This window comes from Erithacus rubecula, assembly GCF_903797595.1.
Source record: "Erithacus rubecula genome assembly, chromosome: 2".
In the NCBI taxonomy this organism is placed as follows: Eukaryota; Metazoa; Chordata; class Aves; order Passeriformes; family Muscicapidae; genus Erithacus; species Erithacus rubecula.
Genome location: NC_136685.1, coordinates 102,772,026 through 102,798,408, shown reverse-complemented (window position 1 = coordinate 102,798,408; position 26,383 = coordinate 102,772,026). Strand labels below are relative to the sequence as shown.

At 38.8% G+C, this 26,383-nt stretch overlaps 1 protein-coding gene across 3 annotated transcripts in view; it reads left to right on the top strand.

Annotated features, from left to right (window-relative positions):
- The window catches only part of MACROD2 (mono-ADP ribosylhydrolase 2), a 432,938-nt gene that overhangs the window by 331,444 nt on the left and 75,111 nt on the right, over positions 1-26,383 (top strand). Inside the window, exon 6 of one of the 3 annotated variants that reach the window (XM_079332082.1) lies at positions 14,130-14,189. The exons of the other annotated variants lie outside the window; for them this stretch is intronic. Coding sequence (XP_079188208.1) covers positions 14,130-14,179 — 50 coding nt within the window. The 3' untranslated portion in view covers positions 14,180-14,189. Of the gene's footprint in view, positions 1-14,129; positions 14,190-26,383 lie in introns of those variants that run through there. 3 annotated transcript variants of the gene reach the window in all.

Here is a 26,383-nt window from a genome sequence, read left to right as displayed (position 1 = left end):
ACCTTAAATTTTGCATGTGTGATCCCATTGGGGTTTTAAGGTTTCTATAAATCTTTCTTAAATAATTAACTTTCTATTGTCCACTACTTAAATATTCCCAAGCCTGGGAAAAGTTTAGTTAGGTGCAACATTGCTGTGGTTGCATAAACATGTACACCATCTGGAGCCAGCACCACAAACAGCACAAACATGGCTTGGCTGTGTAATGAAGAGAAATCTCATGGTATTCTTTAGTAGTGATGTTTGGAAACCATAAATATAACAAAACATAAAGCTGTCACAGTACATGACAGTGGCAGCCTACTGAGAAGATAATCTTCATGCAATTAAGGTTATTCATAGTGGATTTTCACCAGTAAGTGATTTCAAATTGAAGATGCAGTAGCAATAGAGACACATACCCAGGTCTCCAGCTGCCCTAAAATGTGCATGTCAGGCAGTCACTTCTGCAGTTACAAACACTATACAGGTCCCATTTGCTCAGATGTATGTATTTTTTTGTTACCTTTGTATGGACATCATTTCCATGAAAGAATAGACTTGAACTGTCAAAATAAACCACTGCAAAAATGAGTCCCCTGCCCTCAGCTGATCTGAAGAAATTCTGAGTACTCATCTTCACAGCCTTGTATTTGCTGTTCCTTCCAAAATATATTTTTAAAAATTTTAGCAAGGCTTAAAGAAGATAAATAGAGATGTGTATGACACAGGTGAAAATTTACCATTATATCCTGACTTCATTGTGTGATGTCAAGAATAATGTGTTAAAAATCTTCTTACTTTGAATGGATTTAGGTCCTGTGAAGTTTGAAGTCTCCTTTCTGCTCCATGTTCAGCTTTTAAAAAAATCCAGTTGATAATATGAGGATTCTAACTTAGTCTGACAGATCAATGGAAATTTAAAGTTGTCTTGACTGTCCTTTTTATGTTCATTTTGTTCCAATGAAAATACTGCCACATGGACATTGTCAGTCATCAAATAGCACTAGGATAGGTTTCCTTACGAATTTTGGCTGTCAGCAGCATGTGTGGAGCATAACACAGAATGGTTTCAAATTCCCTCAGCCCCCATACATTGCTCAGCAGGAGAATAGGTCTTGATCCTTTCCCCCTTAATTTTAAATAGTGCTTTTCCCAATATATGCTAGATCTTCATAGATTTTATTTTAGATTTGCTTATGATACATGAACCTGATTTGATCACATGTTCTGTATAGGATTTTCCTGTGCATGGCCTAAATTTTGATTTGGAGCTAGTAAGCTGGAATGAGTATATAAAAAATACAGTTGGCAATTACTGTTTAATATCATCAAAAACTTTCCTATAACCCCTTTTGCATGGACTTGTTAGAAGAATGACAGACACTAAAGGGAAGATTTAATTAGATGTCAGCTTTGATAAACTAATTTGTTTAGAGACGTATCTGGCAATAAGTTGGACTGCACTGCAGGTTCCTGTTTGTATCTGACAATTTACATAGGGCTGCCTTCATCTGCTCTGCCTTCCTGATCTGATTTCTGTCTGTGGTGCATCTCATCCCTGTGGCAGGCATTAGAGCCCAGCCAGAGGCCTTAACTTTTGTTGTCTTCACCTTTCAACTGGTTTCAAGGAACCAGACTTCCATGGAAAAGCTCCTTGCCCTGGACATCTGCTGCTTGCTAATTGATTTAGTTAAAGCAGCAACATCCTGATCTGCCTGGATGGATACTGAAAGCATCCATGGGGCTGCTGGTGGTGGGGAAAGGAATTTGATTATGCAAGAGAGAATCCTGACAGGGATTCCCAATCCTGAGAAGGCCATCAAAGGCAATGAAATGTTACCTTGCTGAAAGCCTGTGAGTTGCACTTAAAAAAATATGTAGGTGTCCGATATACCTTGTCAGCTAGGACAGAAAATGTCCTGCCTTACTTAGACCTCTTTCAAAACCAACTGACTTTAACAGGACCTGAGGATATGACCCATAAACTAGAAAAGGTCCATGACCTCTTTCATCCTGCTTGACCAGCAAGAGCTGCCCTGTCTCTGAGGCTGTGCCAATCATACTTTCTCATTTCAGCTTTACATTGTGTTAAATGTTGTTTCAATTAAAAATAAATAGGTAAAATTACTCCTTAGAAGTGGTGTCCCAGAAACAGAATTCTTCAGGGTATTTTGCTAAACTTAGGCTAGTTTTCATCAATTTTGCTGGCAGACTTGGAGGATAGGTGTCAATTCCGTGCTCTCAGTTATGTATGTTAAAGCTAAAGGAATAGTTAAAAGGTTACAGCCAAAATTGACCTTAGAGCTGTTTGATGTTCAGATCTTTCATGTGTTGACAGGCCTGCTCAAGTGAAGGGTGCTGCCTCAGCAGGAGCTTTCCTCTGGTCTGTAATGCTCACCCACCTCTTAAAAATCTCACATGCAGAGTGGTATGGTGCTGTTGATTTTTAGCTTCTGGCTTAGTCAAACTGGGTCCCCAGTAATAGTGCATTGATCCATTTCCCAACAAATACACATTTTAAAGCTGGAATAGATGGTTATACAATTGTCAGTATGTGTAGGTTTTCCCTCAGTAGATAAGTGAGTAGTGCTTTCGTCTATAGGTCATTAGTTACTTCTTGTTAGGCCTAAATTTTATGGTTCTTTGTTTCACCAAATAATATACACCCTCAGATAAACCCAAATACCTTTTCTTATCCTTTCCATTGACAGCCTTCATGGTATGGAAATGGTTAAGCCCTAGGAATGCTTAATCATTCCTTAGCCAAGGAATGGATGGAATTTATTCAAGATGCACTGTTCTGTATGGGTCTTATGCTACACAGAAATATGTCAGAAATGTCCCGCGTTTCAACAAGCATGGAACTGTGCAATGGGACTAATTCCTGATGCTCTTGTTTGTCCCCTACCTCTGCCACCAGTAGGAAAAAGGTGAGGGGGCCAGAATTCTGTTTCTGCAGGATCTTGTGCTGCTTTTCCTTAGTGTGCATGAGCTGCTCCATCCCTAATTATGTGCTGGGTTTGGTGTGTAGTTACAAGCATTTTGTCATGGCAAACCTGTGCCAACCCAACTAGCTGGTTTTTTTTTAAGTCTCATTTTCTAGCTTAGTCTTGCCAGCCCACAGTCTTTGTTTTTTTTCTTTGAGTCCCTGCAGTTTGTCTCCATCGTTTGTGGGAGTCAGCATGGTGTAGTGGTTAGGTAATAAATCTGGGCTCCTGGCTCTGGTGCAGCCTTCCCATGTGATTTTGATAAATCATTTACCCTTATTGCCTCAATTATGAAGCAAAAAGAGGCAATATTTACTTACCTCACAGGCACTGTAAAGTTAAAATGCTTGAAAGCTCTTTCACCTATTTCTCTGGCTAGTTATGTGTCTTTTGTCTTTCTGGTGGTTTTGCTTCCATACTGAACTTTGACTTTGGTGTCTTTTTTCTCCCACTTTCTCACTCAGCCACTACCCATTTTGTACCAGAGTTATTTTCTCCATAGTGGAGGGTTACAGCCTCTGGCTTGTGATCTGTCACTGTATGGGTCATCCTGAAACCCTTATCTAAGAAAGTCTTGTTGAATTTTTTATTATGCTGCAATTCTTTGGGGATTTTTTATGTCCAAACTTTGCAAAATTGTGTCTTTGTAATTTCAACTTTTTTTTCTGTGTTTCTGCTTTGTTAGTTTTCAGTTAAGTTCTCGTATAAAGGTTCAAAGCCACAATGCCCTTTCATATATTCTACTTGTGCTTTTTTTCTTTCACTTAACCTTTCTATATTGGTTTAAGAAGCATCTCTAGGAAATTGCACTATATTCTCTGTTAGGGAACAGTGAGTTTTGCAGTAGTAATTACCTCCTTACAAATACACCTGTATTTTTAAGCAAAGCAAAACCTTTTATGTTTTGAGGCAGAGTAGATGTGCCTGGGCACTTAAGCTACTTCAAACAACTGTTTGTGCAGTTGTATCATCAGTGAACACATATTTTATGTTCCACCATGAGCGCCCTGTCACAGGGATTATGTAAAAGACAGATGGAAAAACAATTGTGTGAAGAGGAATATGCTTGAAAGTTGAGTACTATTGTTCTTTTTGTTTGCACATTTATTTTGCATGATAGATTTTAAAACAACAAATCCATAAAATTTGGGCTGCTTTTCTTCCATTTCCTTGGGAGATGAACGCTCATCTTTTGAAGATGTTTTTAAGTAAATCTGGGTCCATCCTCTGTATTAATTTCTGTAGTGATTAAATACTCCAAATATTTGTAAGTTTTAAGAAGATTAATCTACACTGCCTTTTAAGGAGGTTATGCCTATTTAAAATGCACTAATGCTACCTGCCAGGATTGCAGGTGAAAACAGTCTTGTCCCTGGTCACTGAGCAAACAGGATGTACAGCCATGCTGTTGCTGTGAAACATGCTGTCTGGCTTTTGGCTTTTTTTTCATCTCTCCCCACTGCCAGAAAACTTCAGGCTTTTTTTTTTTTTTTTTTTTTTTTTTTTTTTTTTTTTTTTTTTTTTTGCCTGCACTCCATAGTGTCCCTGATACAACTTGGAGAAATGTTTACTTCAAGTCCAGAGCCTGTCAGGAGTTGCAGGCTTAATCAACAGGCCCCATGAGAGATTACTGGAAAAGTGATTTAAGCTCTCAAGATTTAGACATTTTCTGCAATCCTTTGCCTTTCAGGGTGTGTGATGGAGTCTCTTTACCCCACTTCTCTCCATCTCTCTGCCTCAGAAGTTTTGGGATTTAGTTTGACATACCTTACAATCTCAAAGGGTTTTGAATCTCACAAGACAGATTCAGACCCACAGAGCACAGAATCATGGTAGGTGCTTTTATTTTTAGCAGCAGGTCTGTTCAGAGGTGGTTCATTTAATGATCCTGTCTCTGGCTGGAGCTCCTGTTCCTCTGAAACTCTCCCACAGCGAGGAAGTCTGATAGTTGGGCATTTGGAAGCTAAATCAATAGCATCCATTCAGGAGGAGAGAGATCTGCAGGCATTAGTGAGAGCAGTTCTTGCTCCCATGCCACTAACTCTTGTGCCTTAAACACTGAGTGAGAGACACTTGCTTGAACTGAAGTGTATGTGGGAGTTCAGTGCTTGCAGTTAGTCCCCCTTCTGAGTGTTAACTCTAAGGTAGCAATTAGAATAATGATTATGCTGTTTAAACAGCACCTGTTTTTTTCCTTTTTTTCCTATTTTGAATTGGCACTTTAAAAGCCAGTGATCAAGTTATTGCTTTATTAATGTAGATTTGGTGAATATACTAACTAATGACTTCAGAATTTGATGTGACGTGAATGTTCTATTAATGCAGAGGAAAAATTAGGCTATCATCTCTGTCAAGCAAGAAACAAAGGGATGATAAATGGGGTGAATAGTTATCCTAGCTCCATGCAGCTTCATGCAACTTTGAGGTACCACCCTGAAATTATCATTTGAAGAGTTATTTTTAGAATGAAAAAAGAGTGAAATGAGGCAGCACTTGCCATGTGTTAGATCCTTGAATGACAATGTAATGGGACTTTGCTGGGCACACAGGACAGGAGAGTCATCTTGTTTCAACTTCAGCATCCATCACTGGTGGTTACTGCAGTGCAGTGCTTGAATGAGAGTTAATGCCACAGTTTCCAGTAAAACTTGAGCTTTGTCTCACTGTTTTTTTTTGTCATTTAAAAAGCAGCAGAGTCCCCTACAGTGAAATTGCATCTGCCAAGTATTAGGGAGCTGTTCTGTAGCATCTGCAGCATTGTGCTAAGGACTGCCTTAAGCTCTTCCCCCCTTCAGGTACCATTTAATAGAATGAATACTGCAACCATTTGTTCCAGAGGTATATTCCTCTAAAAGGTTTCTTTATTGATTTTTTTTTTCCAGTGTTCCCTTTCTGTAATTTCTGTGGAGTTTAATTATTAGCTCCACGTATCCTGATTGAAATCCAGACTATAAAAAATGGAAGTTTAAATTGAGACTTGTCTTTTGGAGTGCTACAGAATAGTTCTAATATAGTTGCTATAATGTATATTTTTCTGTTTACACTGTTGGGTAAATGAGACAAAAATGAGAGCTTCAGTCTGAATTTTGGTATATGAAGCCATAGTCCCAGAGCAAATGCCTGTGTGATTAAAGTGGTATTGAAGCATTATTAAAAAGCTGTAATTTCAAATATTTTATGCTTTGTTTCACATATAGTACATCTACAGTGAAGATTAGTTTCTTAATGTAATTCTGGTGCTTGCACTCTACAGAAGTCAAAGAAACTTTTCACTGGTCCCTGTTGGCTTTGAATCAAGCTCTTGGTTTAAAGTATTGATTAAAAGAGAAATTCAATCTGAATGGAAAGCCAGGATAATTGATACAGCAAATGTGGTGAATTAGTAAAAAGAAAAAAAAAACAAACACAAAAAAGTAGCTCCCAGAAGATTACATCCACAAATGTAATTTGTTCCTTTGATTTGACACACCAGGTTTCAGGTGCTTATTAAAAAAGCATCTAAGTAGTGATTTTGTCTGTACCTACCCATCCTTGGTTTTCTCCTCTTTATTCTTTTCCTAATAACCCTGCCGTTTAATATATTTTGTTTTCCTAGTATTTATTAGATTGCTATGCAGTAAAAATATGATCAGAAGAGACTTAATTAAGGGCTGCTGCAGCTGCTGAACCTTAGAAGACAATATACTGTAGCAGTGGAGATTTTCAAGCACCCCAATAAAAGAGGATGTGCCTGCTGGGAGAACCAATATTGTAATTTAAAATCTGGTGGCCTAGCAGGGAAAATCAGAATGGTTCAAAGTGTCTGCTGTATTCCTGTCTTCCCTAAATCACAGTCCTCAACAATACAAAATGCATGTTTAAAAGGGAAGGGAAAGCAGAATGGAGTAGCTTCTCAAGCAGCTCCCTGAGGTCTGCCATATCTAAATACTGTGAATGAAAACTGCTGAATTAAATTGATGCAGTCTGTCCAACAAATCATATGCTTATAATATCTGTGTTTTTATAGCCTTGGGAGGATTATGCAGCAGAGAAAACAACTCAAAAATAATGTAAATCCAGGAAACATCACAGAACTTTGTTGTTCAAGCCTGTTGCTTTTCAAGTCACGTTGATTGGACAGACCAATACTTGTGGTTTAGAAACTGAATTTCAACTGAGTAAATAATGTTTTCTATACCCCTTAAGGTAACTGACATTTCAACCATCCAGATTAGTAAAATAAAAGGAAATTTGAGGGACATCTAGAACTGCAGACCAGGTGGAAAGGAGAGTAATATGTGTATCATTTGCTGCAGCCCTGCCTTCTGGGGATACAGTCAGCTTTTGATCTACAAACAGAAATTCAGAAGAGAAGGGTGCATTTTAGAGATGCACTCTTGACTGATGATGGATAGCCCTCCCTCTCTTATAGCACACAGCCTTTTCCCCATGTACCTTTTACCTCTGGCAGATGTACTGTGCCAGGAAAATCCATAACCCTTTTGAGAGCAAAGCAGAGAGCTGCTGAATCGATCTCTTCATTAGGCTGCAGGTGAGACCCCTTCCCAACACGCTGAGGCCAAACATTCCTGGCCTGCTCTTCAGGCAGGGAGAAAACTTTGAAGACTCTCAGAGTGCAGAGAAAGCATCTGTAACAGCAGAAGACCTTGTGTTTTGGTTTTTCACGAGGTCAGCTGTTCCACTGGTGAATTGAACATGGTGGAGAAGTGGTTTGGGGCAAAGAGAGGAGGAGAGGGAGGAGTTCTGTATCCTTACATACCCAATGGTTTAGTCATGCACAAATCAGCCTCCATATCTTCAAAATGCAGTTCATAGTCTTAAAGTTCAGTCCTGCACCTGGGAAAGGCCAATGTGAGATGCTATTTTACTATATGCTTTGTAAATTATGACACCCATCACTGAAGTGTGGTCCTGGTGTCCTGCAGAAACACCCACATTTTGTCTCAATGAAGACACAATCATATTCTCCCAAACAGGTAAAATGGCATTTAATACAGGTTTATTTTCCTTAACCTTCTTTCCAAAGAAAGAAGGAAAATATGTAACTATCAGCAGACATAAGGAAGGGAAAACACAGTTATTCTTTTTCCTGAGAGCTTGTTCTCATTATCTAATGTGTCTGTAAAAAGGGGGTTTTTGTTCCCATTTTTGGTGGCTTTCATTTCTGAATAGTCTGCTGCAACCTTTGGTTCTCAGGTTCTGCTTTCTAAACAAGTACAAATACACAAAAAAAGAAAGATTAACGGTTATTCCTCTCTTCAGAAGTGATATCACTTTTCCTTTTAAGAGATTTCTGTTCTTAAATGTAGTTGTGTTGTTTGCTGTGTTTTAGATGTTTTGTGATTCTATCTGATCAATTACATTTCAGAGTCATAGCCAGAGAAGACATATTGTATTATTAGTCAAGTATTAAAAAAAAAAAAAAAAAGGTAATCTTTGTCTGAGTTTGTCTGGCCTCACTGAAAATTCTGGAAGTTCTGTTATATAAGTTTGTGCTTTTAGGCAGAGCTGGTCAAGAATTTTCAAGTATCAACTTTTTCTCTTCAGAGCTCACCAGTTCTTCAAAAGAGAAACATTTTCAAGAAATTGATTTCATATGCAGCTGATGAACCACAATTAGTAATTGAGATGTTATCATTCTGTTGCCTGCTTTTAAAATTTTAATAATTTCTTCATTTTTTCTACCTGTTCATAGTATTGATTGGTGAATCAAGTGTGTTTCCCTGAGTCTTTGCAGTTAACATTTCAGTGGTCCATGAAAAGAAAGTATATTCAGCAATAAATTGTGGAAAAATTATTGATAGATAAACCAACTTTGAAATCACTTCACTTTTCTTCATATCAACTTATCTATGCAACCAGAAAAGAAGTAGTTTATTTAGGAGTGAGTGTGTGAAATTTTGATACATGATCTGATTTTTCTGTGCTGTTATTTTATTTTTACTAGAGAATAAAAGTGTCTCTGAGCATCCCTCATAATGCTTTTGGATAGGAGATCAATGAAAGTGTGTCTAATAAATTAAAAAGTAAGTTTCAATCCTGTATTCAAAGGGGAGTCTAATGAGTTTTTCACATAGTAAACTGTAGTGGGTTTTTTATGAAGAGGCCTGCCATGCTTGTGGTGAAGGTTATGTAAATCACACCCATGCATATTTATTCATGTACTTCTTGTGGGAATATATTTAGGGGCCTATAAGCATATATCAGAATTTGTTACAGGGAAGGGAACTTATGAGGAAGGCTTATTATCCCAGGAGTGGAATTAAGGTGAAATTAACAAGTAATTGAAGTTATCTTTGATCATGATTTTTCACTCCCTTTTTTTCCCTGCTCTAAGGAAAGTGAATATTTTTGATGTTCAGTAGAGCAGTACAATGCAGCACACAGAAGCATAATGCTGAATTTTCATAATAATGTTTGTAATGCAAATGAGGGACACTTCAAAAACAGGTTGATTAGCATTTCTTAATAAATTGCCAGTCTCCTCCTTTTTTCTTCATTAATTCTCTCAGCAGATTACATAGCTAGATTTTAGCATCAGTGAATGTGAAGTATGCAGTGGCTTCTTGTGATATAATTATTTGGTGGCTCTAAATAGTTTCAGATTGTGCGTTTACAGCACTTCCTCCAGCACTAAAGCACTACAGTGAATTAATGAGCTGCTTGTCACCTTTGGGACCTTTCCTTTGAAACCCAGTCTGGCTTCATGTGAACTGATACCATTGCAGGCCAGCAGCTGGGGAAAGGTTAGAAAATGAATGAGCTCCAGGGACATTGCTGAACTTCCACAGGAGCATATATTTACTTTAGTGCTGTTTTTCAGAGATCAAACCTGGGGAAATGCAGAGCTGCCTGCAGTGCCTCCCCTGAGCACAGCAGCCAGCCAGAGGGTTCCCCATGCTGTGGCTCTTGGTGATGTGCTCTGCTCTCCTCTCCTGCCTTCCCTAGGTCCTGCACGGGAGCCCCTCGAGCAAACAAGTGGCTTCTCCTTACTATGAGTCCTTAAGGTTTCTTCCTAAGTATTTTTGTTGTCTTTTTAATTGCCAAAGACTCCTCTTGTTCACTCTTACCCTTTATTTCACTTCAAAATAATTTATTCCCTTCCTTAACTCCCAAATCTTGCTTTTGCTCAGTGTATGTTTTCTTAGTCTCCTTTTCCTCTGTTGTTTCCCACTGGGAGACCCAACAAGCAATCTCCCCTGCCAGACACCTGTGAGGAGCTGTCTGCTGCCCTTTTTTTGTTCTCATTAGAGAGACTTCAGAGAATGAAATGCTCATTGTGCTGCTTTGATTTTAGAGGAGAAACAAGAGTGACATTGTGTGAGCCTTCAGTTCAGGGCATCAGTTGTAAGCACAAGTCCCTGTCCAGTTTTGATTCCACTTGAGCATCGCTCTGCTGGTCAAATTACTTTTCCTGACTGCTCCAGGCAACAACAAACTGAGATTTCAGGGACTTTGTTTAAATGATATGTGCAACTTGTGATGTGCATTCAGATTGCACAGCTGAAGTTGGAAATTTAAAAGCCCTGGAACAGAATCATAGATTCACAGAACAATTGGGGTTGAAAGGGACCTTTAAAGCTCAGCCCCCTGCAGGGGACATCTTCAACTAGATTAGGTTTCTCAGAGGACAAACTCCAACTCCTGAATGTCTCTGGAGAAACTCTGAGTTAGGGATACTTTTATCTGCTCTGATTTTTGGGTCTTAATGCTGCCTTGCTAGTGGTTTCCAGCATGGGGCTGCATGGCTGTGATCACACTCTGTAACATAACTCAACATTGCTGCTTCTAGTTTGGTTTTTTTTCCTCCAAATAGGAATGTAGAAATAATGTGTAACACTTGCTGTCATTAAGATGGTCCTTGTTTAGTAGGATGGAGTCTTGTCTTTGTTAGTAAATTTTCTTGGCTGTCTTCTTCCTTCAGTGTGTGTTAGTTTTGATGAGGTAGCTCATCAGAAGTCTGCTGTAAGCCATTTTGTATTCCTCTGTCATTTTAGCTGGTTCTAGATTACCACTGAGCTCTGTTCTCTGATTTCCCTTCCAACACTGCAGGAAAGTCATGTGTTGCTCTCCTTTCTCAGTAACAGAGTCACTTAAAATTGACATTTAGCATAAACCCATGATTTGCAATATTGATGATCACTTGAGCTCTTTGCTTTTGATTTTGTGTGGGATCTTAATAATTTTAAAAAGAAATGCTGCTCCAAGAAGCTGTGTAGTTTTACAACACAGTAATGTGTGGCAAGTTTTGCTGTCCTGTCTTTTTTTTATTGGATTTGAGAAGAGAGGGAGATGTATTATTTTAAAAATACTGTTGCTAGATGAATCGAGTGAAAGACATTTATTTGTGGAATTACCTTCATTTCAAGAAAAGTGTTACTTTATCTTTCCCCTTCAATTTAGAACTTGAATTGGAGCCACAGCAAAGCATGGTTTGGAAGAGACTTCCAGAAATCATTTTGGTCTCTCTTTCTGTTTCAGGACTTAAACTCAATTATTCAGTACATTACCAAGCTGAGCCTCAATTCTTTCCAGCAAGAAGATTCCATCTTTTCCAAAGTTCAATTGTTCTCACTGAATATTTTTCCCTCTATATTAACCTGTATTTTCCCCTGCAGCAACTTGTGCCCATTATCTGTGTTTTGTAAAAATATATCCTGATGGGAAGAGTACCTCTGCTTTCTCTCTTTGTACATTTTTCTTAGATAGTGAAAGTTATAATTAGATCTTCTGAGCCTTTTCTTCTCCAGCCCACTTGTTAAATCTTTTCTTCATATGAGAAGTTCTCCAATTCTCTAATCATCCAGGTTACCCTTCACTGGACCCTATCCAATTTTTCAGTGTCTCTCTTGGAAAGCTGAGGGCACCAAAACCAAAAAATCATTCCAGGAATGACATAACATGGTGATTAGAGTACAGAAATGACATCCCTTGGCCTGCTGTGGTCTGGGACAGGGTTGTCTTCACTGCCCTGCTGACTCAATCCATCTTGCTGCCTGCCAGGGCCCCCATGTTTTTACAGCAGAGCTGTTTCATGCACTTGTTCTGTCTGTGTTGTGCAGCTGGTCCCCAGCTCAGCTCTGTTGTACAGCTCCAGGCATCACCAGCCTGTCTGGCTGGAGTGGGGCTGGGTCTTGACTCTTGGAACAGGAGGGAATGACTTAAACTGTGAATGTTCTGGAGGAAGGCCAGGATGTGCACACCCACACAGCCCCCTCTCTGCAGTGCTCTGGTACTAATGAAGGGAACTGGTGGTTTAATTTCTTTATGCCTTCAGGAGAAATCTGGTTTTTGATCATAAAGAAATTGTAAGAGTATGAGCTGCTCCTCTGTTGCTTGAAAATGCCTGCCTGGCCTTAGACACTGCTGGAAGTGCTGTAGGAACTTGCCAGGCTTTCTTCTCTCCCTTTTGCAAGATGCTCTGCTCACTTTGCCACCCCTCCAAGCCAGGTATTGAGATCCCAGCTCCAAATCCAGAGGCAGAGGCTGTGTGAGCACGGCCCAAGGGCTCAGTGAAGTGGTTTCCAGGCCCACCCAGACTGGAGCACCAAGAAATCTCCCATCTCATGAGAAAGACCTGTCACATTTGTCACAGTGCCTTACCCAGCAGGGCACAGTAGGGAAGCAGGCAGGAGGATGCACTGCACAGCCTCCCCAACCACCCAGTGTGGCTTGTTCATCCTCAGCTTCTGCCTCCAGCAGGCTCCTTATGGAAGTTGTCTTGGAGCACAGGCAGCAAACTCAGTCTTTGTGCAGCTCTGTCAGCCCCTGTGTTACAGATTTACTGCCAAAGTTGTGATCGTTTACTGAGCTGACAATTGAATTGATTTGTTCCATGGAAAATGGGGCTGTGCTGCTGCCACATGAAGGTGAAACAGCTGGAAGAGCTGTGGGAGGATAATGTGGCTGGGATGGGGAGGGCTGCCCAACCACAACACACAAGAAGCAGCAGTGATGGAGCTTCTGCTCCCTCCTGCCCATTTACCCAAACCCTAATGGCTCAGTGTGATGTCAGGTAGTCTGGACAGCTGTGCAAGAGGGGCTAAGAAACCAAAAAGCTATTAATGGTTGTGAGGAACTTTATACCTGGAACTGCTTTGAGAGCCTGTGGCTCTTTGGATGCCTTGTATCACTTGAAGTAGTTACACAGGACTCCTGTAAATGGATGATGTTGGGCCAACCTCTCTGTTAAGCCTGTGGGATATTTGTATGATTGGATTAGGTCAGTTCCTAATCAGATCTTTTTCCCTTTCACAAACCAGACTCAATACAATGTAATCAGAGAAGAGCAGCAAGAATGCTAGCATGGCTTATTCTAATAAAGTGAAAAATCAACTTCAGTTTTTTTAAGTTGTTACAGTAATTTATTTTAGCAATTAAAAATTAATTCAGTCAGAAATATGCTATGAAGACATGATAGTGTTGCTAAGAGCCAGAGCTAGGAAGCTTTCCTGGCTTCCCTTAGAGCCAGTGGTGAACCAAGAGATGATCAGCATGGAATCTGGCAAATTGAGAGGCACTCAATATATTCAAAGTCTTATTAGGTGCTCAGAACTTGACTCCAAATGACTTTTTATATGTATGGAGGGAAAACAAAAAGGAAACTATGTAAATATAGCAAATGTTAATTTAGGCTTGAGAGAACAATAGCTTAGCCAGTTTATTAGCATTCACTTTCAGAAATCGTTTCGTTGTGTGGCTTATTTTGTATAAATCTTGCATGAATAAAGAAAAACAGACACTGTACCTCTGGTAACAAATGAAGTGCAATGCCCATTTCACTAATGGTGCAGAAACAACCCTTTTCCTCCATCATTTTAAGTTTCCAATTACTTTTTCTTCTCTTATTCCTTCATTCTTAACTTAAAACATATTCAAAATTGTGCTCTCATTGTTTGGTGAAGGTGAAATTTCAGAAAGTTGAATATTTGGAAATGGGATTAATTTGATTTATGTTAGCTGTCCTCTTGGGAGCATTGCTTTGCTCCCAGGTGTAAAGACTCAGGAAAGTCAAACAGTTCCCATTTATTCCCACTCTTACACCAAGAGAGCTTGGCCCCAGACCTAAGGGACTGTGACTGGGGGGAAGGAGAAGACAGATGTGCTCATATTCTGATCATGACACCAAAAAAGGATCTGAAATGCCTTCCTTACCTTGAGTGTCCTTGGCAGAGCTGGACAGGAATCTACCAAGTGAAAGCCGTTGCTAGACCAAAGGGGAAAGAAAGCATGAGAGTTTGGGCCCAAGTTTCATCCCAAAGTTCCAGGAATGCTGGAGTATTTTGAACAGGCTAATGATGGATAGAATATTCATATTAAGAAAATATTTTGGTAAGCAAAATAAACTCCTCCAATTAGTTTCCACCATGATTCATTTAGATGTAATTTTCAGTTGGACTTACATCTGGACTAATGTCAGCACTGGAAGATCAGTTTGCTACTGAAGAATGTGAAATTGTATCTGGAAGGGCATTGTAGGAAGTGGGATCCATTTCATCAATTTCTTCGGAAATTAAGTTTTCAATTAAAATAAAATGAATTTATCTTCCTGGAGATAGGCCTGTAGAGACTTACATTTGGGACATTATTCAAACATCCAAAAACAGATGGCTCCCATGTTTCTTTACTTACAACCCACCCAAGCAGAGAAAAAAGCCCCACCAAAAATAAATCCCCATCCAAAAGATGTCCTGTCTGGAATATCAGAAGAGTTCATTGAAACTGTAGTGCCAGTCTAGGATACTTGACTTGTTTTGATCTCTACCGGCATGCAAGAAGAGAATATTGAAATAGGTAAATATGTCTCAGTGCTTGATAATTGATATTTTAAAAAGTTAATAGCTGTAGTCAAAGAAGGTCAGTAACTATTTTTTTAATGTATGCAAAAGTGTTGTGGTCTGAGTTGGAAGAAATAACTTGGTTCCATATTGAGCTGGAAGCCTCCAGCAGAGCTTGGGAAAGGTGTGAAGTTTTCCACTTGGGATCATTCCACACTTCCCCCAAAATATTCCCATCCCACGTGTTTACATATGGTTCTTGAAGTATTTGCTAACATTTGCAAAATTTCCAAAATGTCCACTGCTATTGAAAACAAGCCTTTCTGAACCAAGGTTGGGTCTTTTTTCACAGACACAGATTATGGCTGGGGAGGCAGGGGATTTGTAATCAAGGAATTTGTGTTTAGTGCTCAAAGCCTCCCCCTCTCTTCATCCTATGCTCTCATTTCCAAAAAGCTGGAAACACTATGAATATGCCAGACGAATGGAAACTGCTTTTTAAGTGGAGAAGGAAAAAATTAAAAAAGCAAAGATCAAATAGCATTCACTACTGCAATTTCATGTGAACAGCTGGAGGTGGGAAACAGAAAATTGAAGAATTACAATAGTCGTAGATTTGCATTCACAAATCCATGGAAAGAGAATTTCTCTTCAAAATGTCCCAATCCTGAGATGTGTGCAATAAAATATAGGCCATAAAATATATGATAAAGGTTGAAGGTAAGGCAGAGTGGAGGCAAGCACTGACCAAAAATGTTAGTTTGGAGAAAATAAAACATGGTGAAGGGAAAAATAAAGGAAGAATTTTGAAAGGAAACATGTGAAGGGTAAAAGCTGGCACTGGAAAGCAGTCTAATGTGCTGAGGTATTGATTCAAATGCCCTATGAGCTTTGCAAAGAATAATGTGATGCTTTGCTTTCCCTGGAGGGTACAGGTACAATAAATCTGAAACAATTCAGATCAAGGGGAGAAAAAGATGTTTCACAAGTCTGGTAGAAAGATGAAACTCCTGTCATTTTCTAAACCCAAATTGTAATGCATTTTACCACACTTCAAATGCTACCCTAATTTGGGAATCACTAGGATCTGGGAATCTCTCTTTCCATATTCTAAGAACTGTGCAAATGAATTTATGAGAAGCCCCAGAATCAGCACACACCTTTTTCATACGCAAATATTGTAGAGAAAATGACAGATAGAGAATTTAATATATAGAAAAATTACAAAAATATTCTTCAAGTAAAACTGAATTCCAAATTGTTACTGAGTATTGCTATTGACTTGACAAGAGCAGAAAGAGACTATTTTCAGTGAATAGTATATTAAGTAGTTGGAATGTAAAGTGTTTACTAAAATAACAGTAATTATTCAAACCAAGCTAATGGCAGCAAAGTTGATGGGAAGCCTGTGGAATGTGATATGTTTGTTTGCTGCAGCATGAGTGCTGTGGATAAGTTTTTGTGTTTTCTTTTGTTCTGTTTTTTTTTACAAAATGGTATAAAATTTTAAAGAGTTACTTGCTTTTTATTTATTTTAAATAAGCTTGCACCATAGCAAAATCTAATCAAAAGGGAAAAATGCAAATGGTTCATCAGCATCGACTGTCTGGAGGCAATAGCTAAGAATATATTGCAATACTTTTGATTATGACTTACAGAGATTTGCTGTTCATTGTAAGGGCTGCATCCATATCACTCAAATACAGCTAGAAATCTATTAAAGAACTTTTGTGTTCTCAACTGCAAAACTAAACTGATTTTGTGCCTACTAGCAAAGGCTGAAGTTCCCATTGAAAAATGCATACCATATGTAAAGGCTGTGATTTTGTATTTTTGACAGCCAAAATGCTTTAATAAAGGGTGTAGTAAAATATTGTCATAAGGCATTTTTAATAATTTTATTCATTACTCAGCATGTTTTCTAATATTTAATTAGTCTTTTGCCTTTTAGTATGAAAGTGAATCTGTTATCTGCTATTATTATCTCTTTAGATATACAAATGTCCTTTTGCACAGATGCACATGTGTGTTAAGAAACAGTTACTTTAATATAAAACTTGAAATCCAACCCCAAGCAGTAGATGTCAAATGAGAATTGATTTTCTTTTTTCAATTTATATAAAGGCAACAAATGACTAACACACCATCTTCAGACGAATTTTCTTTTTTTTTTTTTTTTTTACAGTTTTAAATATACGTCTTTTTTCATGTTTTTATACTAGTTGGCAAAGTATGTCCAGATATTGCAGGTAGGATTTGTTGTGAGGAACAATTTTTTTTCCTTCCAACAACCTGCTTTGTTCTTTATATAGTTTATAGGGGCAGACATAAAGTAAGCTAATGAAATAAGTGGGAATGGATTGTCATGTCACATGCAGGAGGGCACACAGCCCTCGTTGGAATGGCTGTGATGAATGGTGGGCATGGGGAGATGAAGTGGTAGCCTCTGCTCAGTATGATCCATAACCTCCAGCTTCAGAAAGCATCCTTAATCATGACAGCTGTTGGAAAAGAGAGAGTCCTGTGGATAGCAGGGGTGAAAAAAAAGCCCTGAGTTTCCTCAACATTTCTGTTGTTGGTTCCTGAACCCCTTTGGTGCTCCACAGCTACTTCAAAGCCAGGAGCAGTAGGAACAGCTGTCCAGCAGCTGTGGGATGTGCCAGCAGGACCAGCACTGGCAGCATCATCTCCTCTCATGTGGGTGTGAACAGAGGGGCCTCCCTCTGCCCACCTGTTGATTTCCCAAACTGAAGGGAAATTAATTGCCTGCCATTTTCCAGTGCTCTTCCAGGTCTGTTTGAGGCTCACTAATGGCTTCCAAATGCTTTTGAAGACAATCTCCATAGAGAAGGCAGGAGAGGCAGGTGGATGGGAGGAAATTGCCTGTGCCCTGTTTTTTCTAGGGAGGCAGGATCAAAGCAGAGCCCACATGTGCATTGTGTGAATTAATGTGGGACTGGGGTCTCACACAGGTATGGTCCATTGCCTCTCTCCATCACTGTGAGTTGAGACCTTTGCCTCCCAGCCCTGCATTCTGAGTGGGATTGCTGCACCTCAGGTCTTGGCAAAGCACCATCAAGTCCCCTGCGTGTAGGAAATTCATTCTGAGTGCTTTTGATACTGGGGATTGGCTATTGGAAACTGGGACCTCCAGTGATCTTTGGGTCAGGTGAATAAACTCCTATGTTTACAAGGAAGCACCTTGTTATTTGGAAATTGACTGCTGAGCAGTAGTAATTGTATAAATTAGCATTAATTTAAAAAAAACAACATAATATCAGGAGATTTTGCAAACTGGGGTAGCAAACATGATATGCAAAAAGAATGAAACAGTGGGCCTCAGAGGCTGGGCTGGATGAAGAAACCATTACAATAAGTGCTGCCAGCAGTGATGGGGAGTGTTCCAGCAACTTGACTTTGTGAACATAAAAGTGTGTGTGCATAAAAACATCAAGGTGCCAACCTAGGGGAAAGTTGCATCTCTGATTGTTGTAGTACAGATGATAATTAATCAAGATGGACACAGCTAGTTTGGTTTAAACATATCCAATGAGTTTTGTATGGTAGTAGCCAACTCAGCAGAGCTTTGTTTAAAAGCAAAATCTGCCCTGTGTGAAACTCTACATATTTTCTGTGGATGTAGTCTCTTGGTGGCCATTTATATTTTAGGAACTGACATGTTCACTTTCATTAAACTTGCCTGAAAATGGAGAGCAACTGTTTAAGACTAGGGCTGTTGACCTTACATTTCACAAGTAATAAGATTTTATTTACTGTAGTTACTGCAGGCTTACTGAAACTGGGAAAATATTTTTAATACTTTGCCATTTCTATACATAAATATAGATACAAAAACCATTCCTCTACATTGTTCAAATGAACAACCAAAAAATAGTTTAAAAAATAAGCAGCTGGACTGAAAAACATCTGAATGCTCAAGTGCTGGTTTTGGTTTATCCCAGGAATTTTCAAGCCAAAATATGTACCAGTTTCACCAGTTTTCAGACTTGATTTTTTTATTTTTAAATTTTGGTTTGACATGCAAGTCCTTCAGGAAGTAGATGGACTTCTGGCATCAATATCACCCTCAGAAAAAAAAAAAACAAAACCAGGTTTCATTTTAGCCAAAGAATGATTTTTCTCTGCTGTGTATATTTTCATGTGTATGCCTGTGATTCCTGCCTGTAGTTTTGCTGTACTATATAGTAGCAGTGCTTTCATATGCAGTTTTCTTTATAATTTTCCTGTGTTTGAATTTTTGAATCTTCCCATTAAGAAGAAAAAAAAAATCACATATTATTCATAATTTGAAATTATTTCTGGTTTAGTAAACCCCAAAAGATTTTGAAAAGATCATTAGTATTTTGTACAGGATTTGATTATTCTCTGGAGTTGTACTGACTTTTCCTTTGGACTGTGTCCTTGCCCAAATTACAGATCTGAGAGAGGCAGGGTTGGGATTCCAGATGGGAAGCTGCTGGCTTTTAAAATTTGGTTTTCACAGTGTTTTGTTTTGTTTTCTGAGAAAATGCAGAGAATGAGAAAATTTATCCAATTAAGTAATAAAGTAGTTTGCAATGAAGATACTTGAAGTATCACAACAATAAAGTTGTTTTTTTTTTTTTTTTTTTTATTCAAGCATCTGAAATGTCAGAGGCAATGACAAATAATTGCTTTTCTTACTGGGGTGCTTCAGCTGGGAACCCACACATCAAACTCTGGAGTAGGGATTGTGTCCTATGGGAGGCTACAGGATATGTAGAATCCCCCCATCTTGCTGCTGTTTCTGACACTTACATTTTCCAGAACAAAGCAAAGGGACTGTATTCACTTGGACATCCATGGCACATCAAATAACTCTCGTGACTGTGACTGATCAAATAACTCCTGCACTGCAGCCCTGCCAGAAGAGGGGAATTCAGAGGGGAAAATCCTCATAGGCAAAACCATACAGAAGGGCTTGAGAGAGGCAGGCTGAGGTGGAAAAAAGCAAATTAATCTTTTTTCATAACAACGTGTTCTGTTTGATAGTACCAACAACATCAGGGAGGAGGGGGAGAAAGAGATATTCCCTGAGTTACAATAAATAGCAAATAGATTGGTTAGGTCAAAAAATGATTTGCTTTTCCTCCATGATGGTAGCTGACCCAGGAAGATGCTGGCAGATCTGCTTGGTTGCTGTGTCTCTTTCTTTGCTGCTGCTGCATTCAAAGTACTCACAGAATAATTTACTGCAAGTTTCAGTACCAATCATTTACCTGACCCTGTCAACATTAACTAAGAACAGAGAGAAAATACGATTTTGTTTTGATCTTTCCGTGACCTGGCTGTTAGAGGAGATAAAAATATATACTGTGATTGTTATGGTATTTTATTAGTTTGTTTATTTATTTATTTGATATCCCTTTAAACAAAGGACTATGGCATGAAAGTATTCTGGATTCCTAAAACATGCTTATCTTCCATTCTTTTTGAAATCAGAAAATTGTTGTTCTGTGTAATAAAATGACCAAAGCTGACAGTTTGATAGTGAAGCAAAGGCAATTGGCTTAAAGAAGTTCTGTATACTTACAGAAAACCCAAGAGAATGTCTGATTTACACCTCTGTTGAATCACATGCTGATAATTTAGGTATCTCTGTCTTCTGGAAGTGTTAGGCTTGTGCTTCAACATGCAAAGTGACAGCTAAATTTTAACTCAACTCTATTTAATTTCCTGAATAGATTCCTAATTACCTGCCAAAACAATATAGATTGAGATTATGGACTAGCACTAGTTTCTCTGAGGTGCAGGTTTTTAGCAAACAGGCAGGAGGTCTAAGATCTCCTGTGATATGTTTTAAGATTTTGCATTCCCTCATTCTCCCTCGTTGGCATTTATGCTCCCTCTCTTGACGGTGAGCTGGAAGTGACACTGATCAAAATAACTCAACAAAGATGCTTTCAAAACTGTCACTTCCTTATGATAATGTAATTATTCCTTATTTCTTCAGATTTGCAGCTTCTCATTCCCATTTTTATCACTGCTTTTGGAATGGGAGGATGATAATATGAAAGGTAACAGTGTAAGAAAAATCTAGAGATTGTCAGTTACAAATGTAGGGTTTTGGTCTTACAAATTCACAGTTTTTGAAATCAAAAAGCAGAATTAAAATCTGACCTGAATGCTGATTTTGCACTTAAACTGTCAAATAATCACTTACCAATATAAACTTCATTTCCTACATATTAATGAATCACATTTTAATGCAATAGCAAAAGGCTAGGTTATAATTTTCCAAGAGTTAATACTGTGCTTCATAAAATTGTGCTTCAGGAAAATAGATTTTTATTATAAAAGTATTTTTATTTTATGGACACTTTGGCTTTCTCTGGAAGGCCCAGGAGTGAATTTTGGATGATTAAAGTTTCAATAAGAAGTACAGATATGTTTGACATGACTTAAATGTTGTGGGTTTAATTGGGTTTTTTTATGATTTCAGGTTAATTACATGTAACAGAACTTGACAGTAGCAAGACTTAGGTAACCATTCTGATGAGGTAGTTTTGTTCAAGAACACTATTTATTTTAATGCTATTCTCTGCTTCAGTGACAATATCTATGGCTATAAGAATGTTTATTTTAGAATTTCATCCAACTTGAAGGACATGATATTAAGTGGAACCTCTCATTGTTAGCTGCCTTTCTTGCAGGATGAACTGGAGATCCTCTTTGGATTCCAGAGCTTGAGCTTCAGCCATAGGTTCCTGAAGCACATTTACCATCTGAGGGTTTGTGATGTTGGATTTTTATTCTCTTCTATGTATGTGAAGACGGGTTGGCTAGGGTTAGTGAAATATTTGCAAAATTCTATTCTGTTTTCTTGCACAAGTGCATTATTGTGGTGACTTTTAAAAAATATTCTTCCATATTTGGGTTTGTCTACATACACAAACATCGTGTATATTATTTACATTACATCCTATATAGAGTTTTTAAACATTTTTTTAACACCAAAACAGTAATGACCCTAAAATATGAACTTTTTTCTGTAGTGTTGACAGTTTTAATTCATGGACAGACATGTGCAAATTAAAAGGAAAAAGGGATGCACTCAGAAAATAGTAATGTCACTGTAGTACAGTCTCTGCATTGGATGTAATACTGTGTATACTGCTTTGTAAATATTGCCCTCCAAGGGGAATGGGATTCTATAGGCATGTTCCTAAAACTCTTGTTAATTGTTAATGTCTATAATTACTAATTATTGTTGCAAAGACATTTTTTAAAATTTCCAGTATTGGAGGAGTCAGCTGAAAATAGCTATGTGACATGCCTGAAACAGATTCAGACATCTCTGCTGAGCACAAGGAAAGGCCTGAATACCAGGATTACAGATCCCACAAATCCCCTGCTCAGTTTTACAGAAGGATCAGGCAGTTAATGTATGCAGTTAATCTATTTTCAGGGCAGTGACTTGCAGCTGCAGCCCACTTCATGGGCAGGTCAGAAGCTGCACTGTAATATCTGTCCAGCTTGTACCATTTTTCTTGGAAGGCTAATTGTTTAGCTTAGGGCATGTTGTATTTTCTCAGGGTATGCTTAGGAAGAAACAGAGCTCAGGCAACTTAAACCTTGCTGCTCACTGGTAACTCAGCCATGTCTGGGGCAATTGGAAGAGCAGTTGGAGGAGCCCAGGCATTGTTGATTTAGCTCACCTGGGTGGTCTGTCCACATGTCCCAAAAGGGACACTTCCACAGATCCTCTTCACATGTTTACTACAGCCAGTGCTTGAAAACCCTTTGGAGGTTTTCACCATCTCACCCCAGCTGGAGATGCTGAGGGGGACTGTCAGCAGGACAGGCAGGTGAGGCAGGTTTTCCAACTTGTCATTATCTAAAGTTAAAAGGATAACAGGCCTTCAAAACCACAGTGCCTCTTCAGGCCTTCAGTCTTTTATTTATTTTGAAAACATCCCTCTCAAGCTGGCCTATTTCATTTCACAAAGATGTATTTGCACATACCAAGGGCCAAGTCTGTCTGAAGTCTGGCTCTACATTTCAGAGAAAACAAACTCAGAACCTGGCTGCTGATATGCAGCACCTACAATAGCTGAGCCATCATTTGGGATGTAAGGTTTCATAAAATTGCAGGTACTCTGATGTTTTGCTGAGCTAGGAGGAAGTTTGTTGGTGAAATCAATAAACTCTCAAGTTTTCGAGTTATCACATGACTTGAAAATGAGAAGGTTCTTCTTTTTCAAGGTACTAAGTGTTTTGAGCTCCCAGAATTTGAGGTCCTCTTGGCATCTGTATCACTTTGGGAGGTGGGACCAGGTTATGTAGGCTGTTAGGAGAATTCCACATTGAATCTTCAGTGTGCCTGCACAAGCCTCCTGTGCATGCAGACCAGGATGGGAAGGCATCAGCTTGTGTGTTTTCTGCCAGGGAACAAAGAGCATCCCCTGCCATGAGCCAGTGTGCAGCCAGTGGTGATGAGAGCCTCCAGGTCAGAACACGGTGCCTGACGAGCAGGGCTCAGCCACTGTTTGTTTATTTGGGTGCACATTTCCATCACATCAGCCTTTCAACATTTGCATATGCAAACAGGAACTCTGAAGAGTAACAGCTGTGAAAATACATGCCTGTGACCCACCTTCCACACACTATATGTGTGTGAATTTTATATGGGTTAAAAGAATTACAAGCACACGTCCATAGGCACACCCTGCTCTGTTGTGTGTATTTTGGACTTCATTAGCTTCCATCCACAAGTAATTAGAAGAACAGTCCAGAAATACTTAAGAGTGCTCCATTTCTTCTGCTATCACTCTGGATTCCAATCAGCTCTCTTGGAGCTCAGCATTTAGTGCAGGCTCCTGCAATTAAGCCCTTCCCCGTGGCATTTTACCACATGGTGTCATGCTACAGTGCTGTTTACTTAATCGCCTTACTTTGCGAGATGGCAAGTGTTTCATTAGGAGCTGGGAGGAATTTGTTATAATGCAACATAATCTAATGAGGGCTTGTCTCTAGTCAGGACACGTTTGCATTACTGGTTGATGTGATTATGGAGGCAAAGCTTCAGTGTAAAGTGGACTAAGGAGTCTTTTGCACACACGTTTAGAAATAGAATTATGTTATTGCTAAATGAGTACCTGCAAGGGTTGGTGTGGTTAATATCGCAGCTCAGCTGTAAATAATGCAAAAGACTTTTCTTTTTAAAAGTTCAGGCTTTTACTTTAATATGTAAACAGCAATTGGTTGGAGAGATACCACAGCTATGTAATATTTGTGTCATTCTTGTTTTACTGTGGACAGACTTAAATTTAGCACTGTGTCGTAAAAACATGATGCATGCTTTTAATTTGAACTATAAAAGTAAGTTGAAACATTGCCTTCCAGGTATTTGAAATGAGTCCTCATCTTTGATTTTTGATAAGAGAAAAGTTGTGGGAATTGGTTTAAAGGATGTGATTCAAATTAATTTGCTTGCAAGAGCCTTAATTCAGGGTGTTATCTAGAGTTTGGCACTGCTGAGAAGGGTGAAGTGTAATTATTTACCAGATGTCATTGAAATGGCACCTATGTTAAGGACTAAGCACATGCTGAATTATTTGGATAAAGATGCTTTCAGTGTTACTCAATGGGAAAATGCTGTGACTTCCTATGGACCACAGGTGTGTTCAGCTTCATTTCCCCACTGTGTCTCCTTCACATTTTCTAGACTTTGTGTAAATCTCTGAGCCAGATTTGCTGTCTCTTAATAAGAATGAAATGCAGATTTCTAGAAGATTAGGATGCTGGCAAATGGGCAACTTAATATTTGGATTTTTTTTTTTAACCTCTTATTAATTGTATGTTGTCAAGAAATGGAATTTTGAAACTTCTTTTTCTCCTTTCTCTCACTTCTCTTGATTTTTGGTCTCCATTTTGTCCTTTTCCTCCTTTTCTACTGTCTTTGAATTTGCTTCCTAGATTGCACAGATTTTGTAACTGTAAAATGTTGAGCAGTGAATCTCCTTTTGCACTATTTCCACCCCATTCTGCACATGATTTACTCTCCAGTGCACAACCCCAGACTGCAGTGCACACTTGGCTTTGCACATGGCAAAGACCTTGGGAAGGACATGGACTAACCACTTCAGCGAGTTCCTTCATGTGCAAAGCTCAGGTAAGTCACTGTCCAGAGCCATGGACCTGGAAAATCCATTTCTCCCTGCAGCATGCAGAGCTGGAGGGGCTGAGCTGCAGAGGAGCCCAAGCAAGATGTGAAGGCCAGAGTATTCATCATCTGGACACATCACACTGCTTTGTGGCTTCATTGTGGAAAGAAAAGGAAACAAAAAAAACCCTTCACAAAACTCCCAAGCCTTTATCTCCCTCTGACTGAGAACTGCTAGTTTATTTTCTAGCAAAATATCTAAAGTATTTGGTGCTAAACTTCATTTTAGATGGAAGTTTTTAGGGGCTTTACAAGATATGTGCAGAAGTTACTGTTAGCAGCAGATGTTTAAGCCTTTCCTAAACGAGGCATTCTTTAGCCAGATAGTGTAGCTTGTTGTTAGGCTGAAATACTGATCTAGAATCATGAATTCCTAATCTGTTCCTGAGGCTCCCATTGCTGGATTCCAGATGTGGAAGATAATGTGTTAAAAAACTGCTGCTTTTTTTCCATCCTGGAGAGTTCCAGTTCTTTCTCTTTTGTACTCCATCTCCTCTTCTAAGATGTGATTTATGGATTCCTGAACATCATCAGGAGCAAGCAATGCCCTGTCCCAGCAACCTAATTTTGATAGGACTGTATTTATACTCAAGATTAACAGTTCTTTTACAATTTGAACTCAACCTTTCTCTCTGTTGCTACACTTCAAATAACAGGTGCCTTTAGGGCTTTTGCCATAATAATGCTTTTGAACATCAATTAAAAAAATGTACTATAGGCTAATCTAATAAGTATCAGAAGCACTGAAAGCAGTTTTCCTAGGTGCAGGTTCTCCCAAACCTGTGGACAAGTTGTTCTTTGCATGTATTTGATGCCAATTTAATTTACAGACTGTATTATGTAAGTAATTATTAATTATTATGAGGTATTAGAAATAAATATATTTAATAATAGGTATATCAGATTCCAATCAGTTGGCATTTATTACCCATAAGATTTTCCCTTAAACAATGGAAATAAATGGTTTGCACAGCATAATTATAGGCTGTGGTTTCCTTCTGCTGATGCTGTTCTTGGGATTGGTTATTAGGAAATCAGGAGTATCTCCACTCCAGGGACACCTTTGTGATCCTGTGTGAATGCACACAGGTAAAGCAGGATTTGATCTGTCTGTATTTCTTTCCAGCCCATACCATAGCATGTTGTGTAGACTAAAGGAGTACACAACATATTTTTTTAACATACAGGTTTAGTAAGAGGTAACTGCTTGTCCTTTGTTTCTTCCCAGCTCTTCCTGGAAGAAGCCAAACCTGTAAGAAACAGGTGGGAGAAGTATTTTGAGTTTCATATTGGGGTATGGATGGCCTCAAAAGGATTTTATAAATTTATGGCCTCTGTCATCCAAAGTTCTGCTCTTTCATAGCATTACAGTGGGTTGGCTGCCGAGTTCTCTGGTACTGTGCTCTACTTGAGCTGTTTGGAATATTACTTTG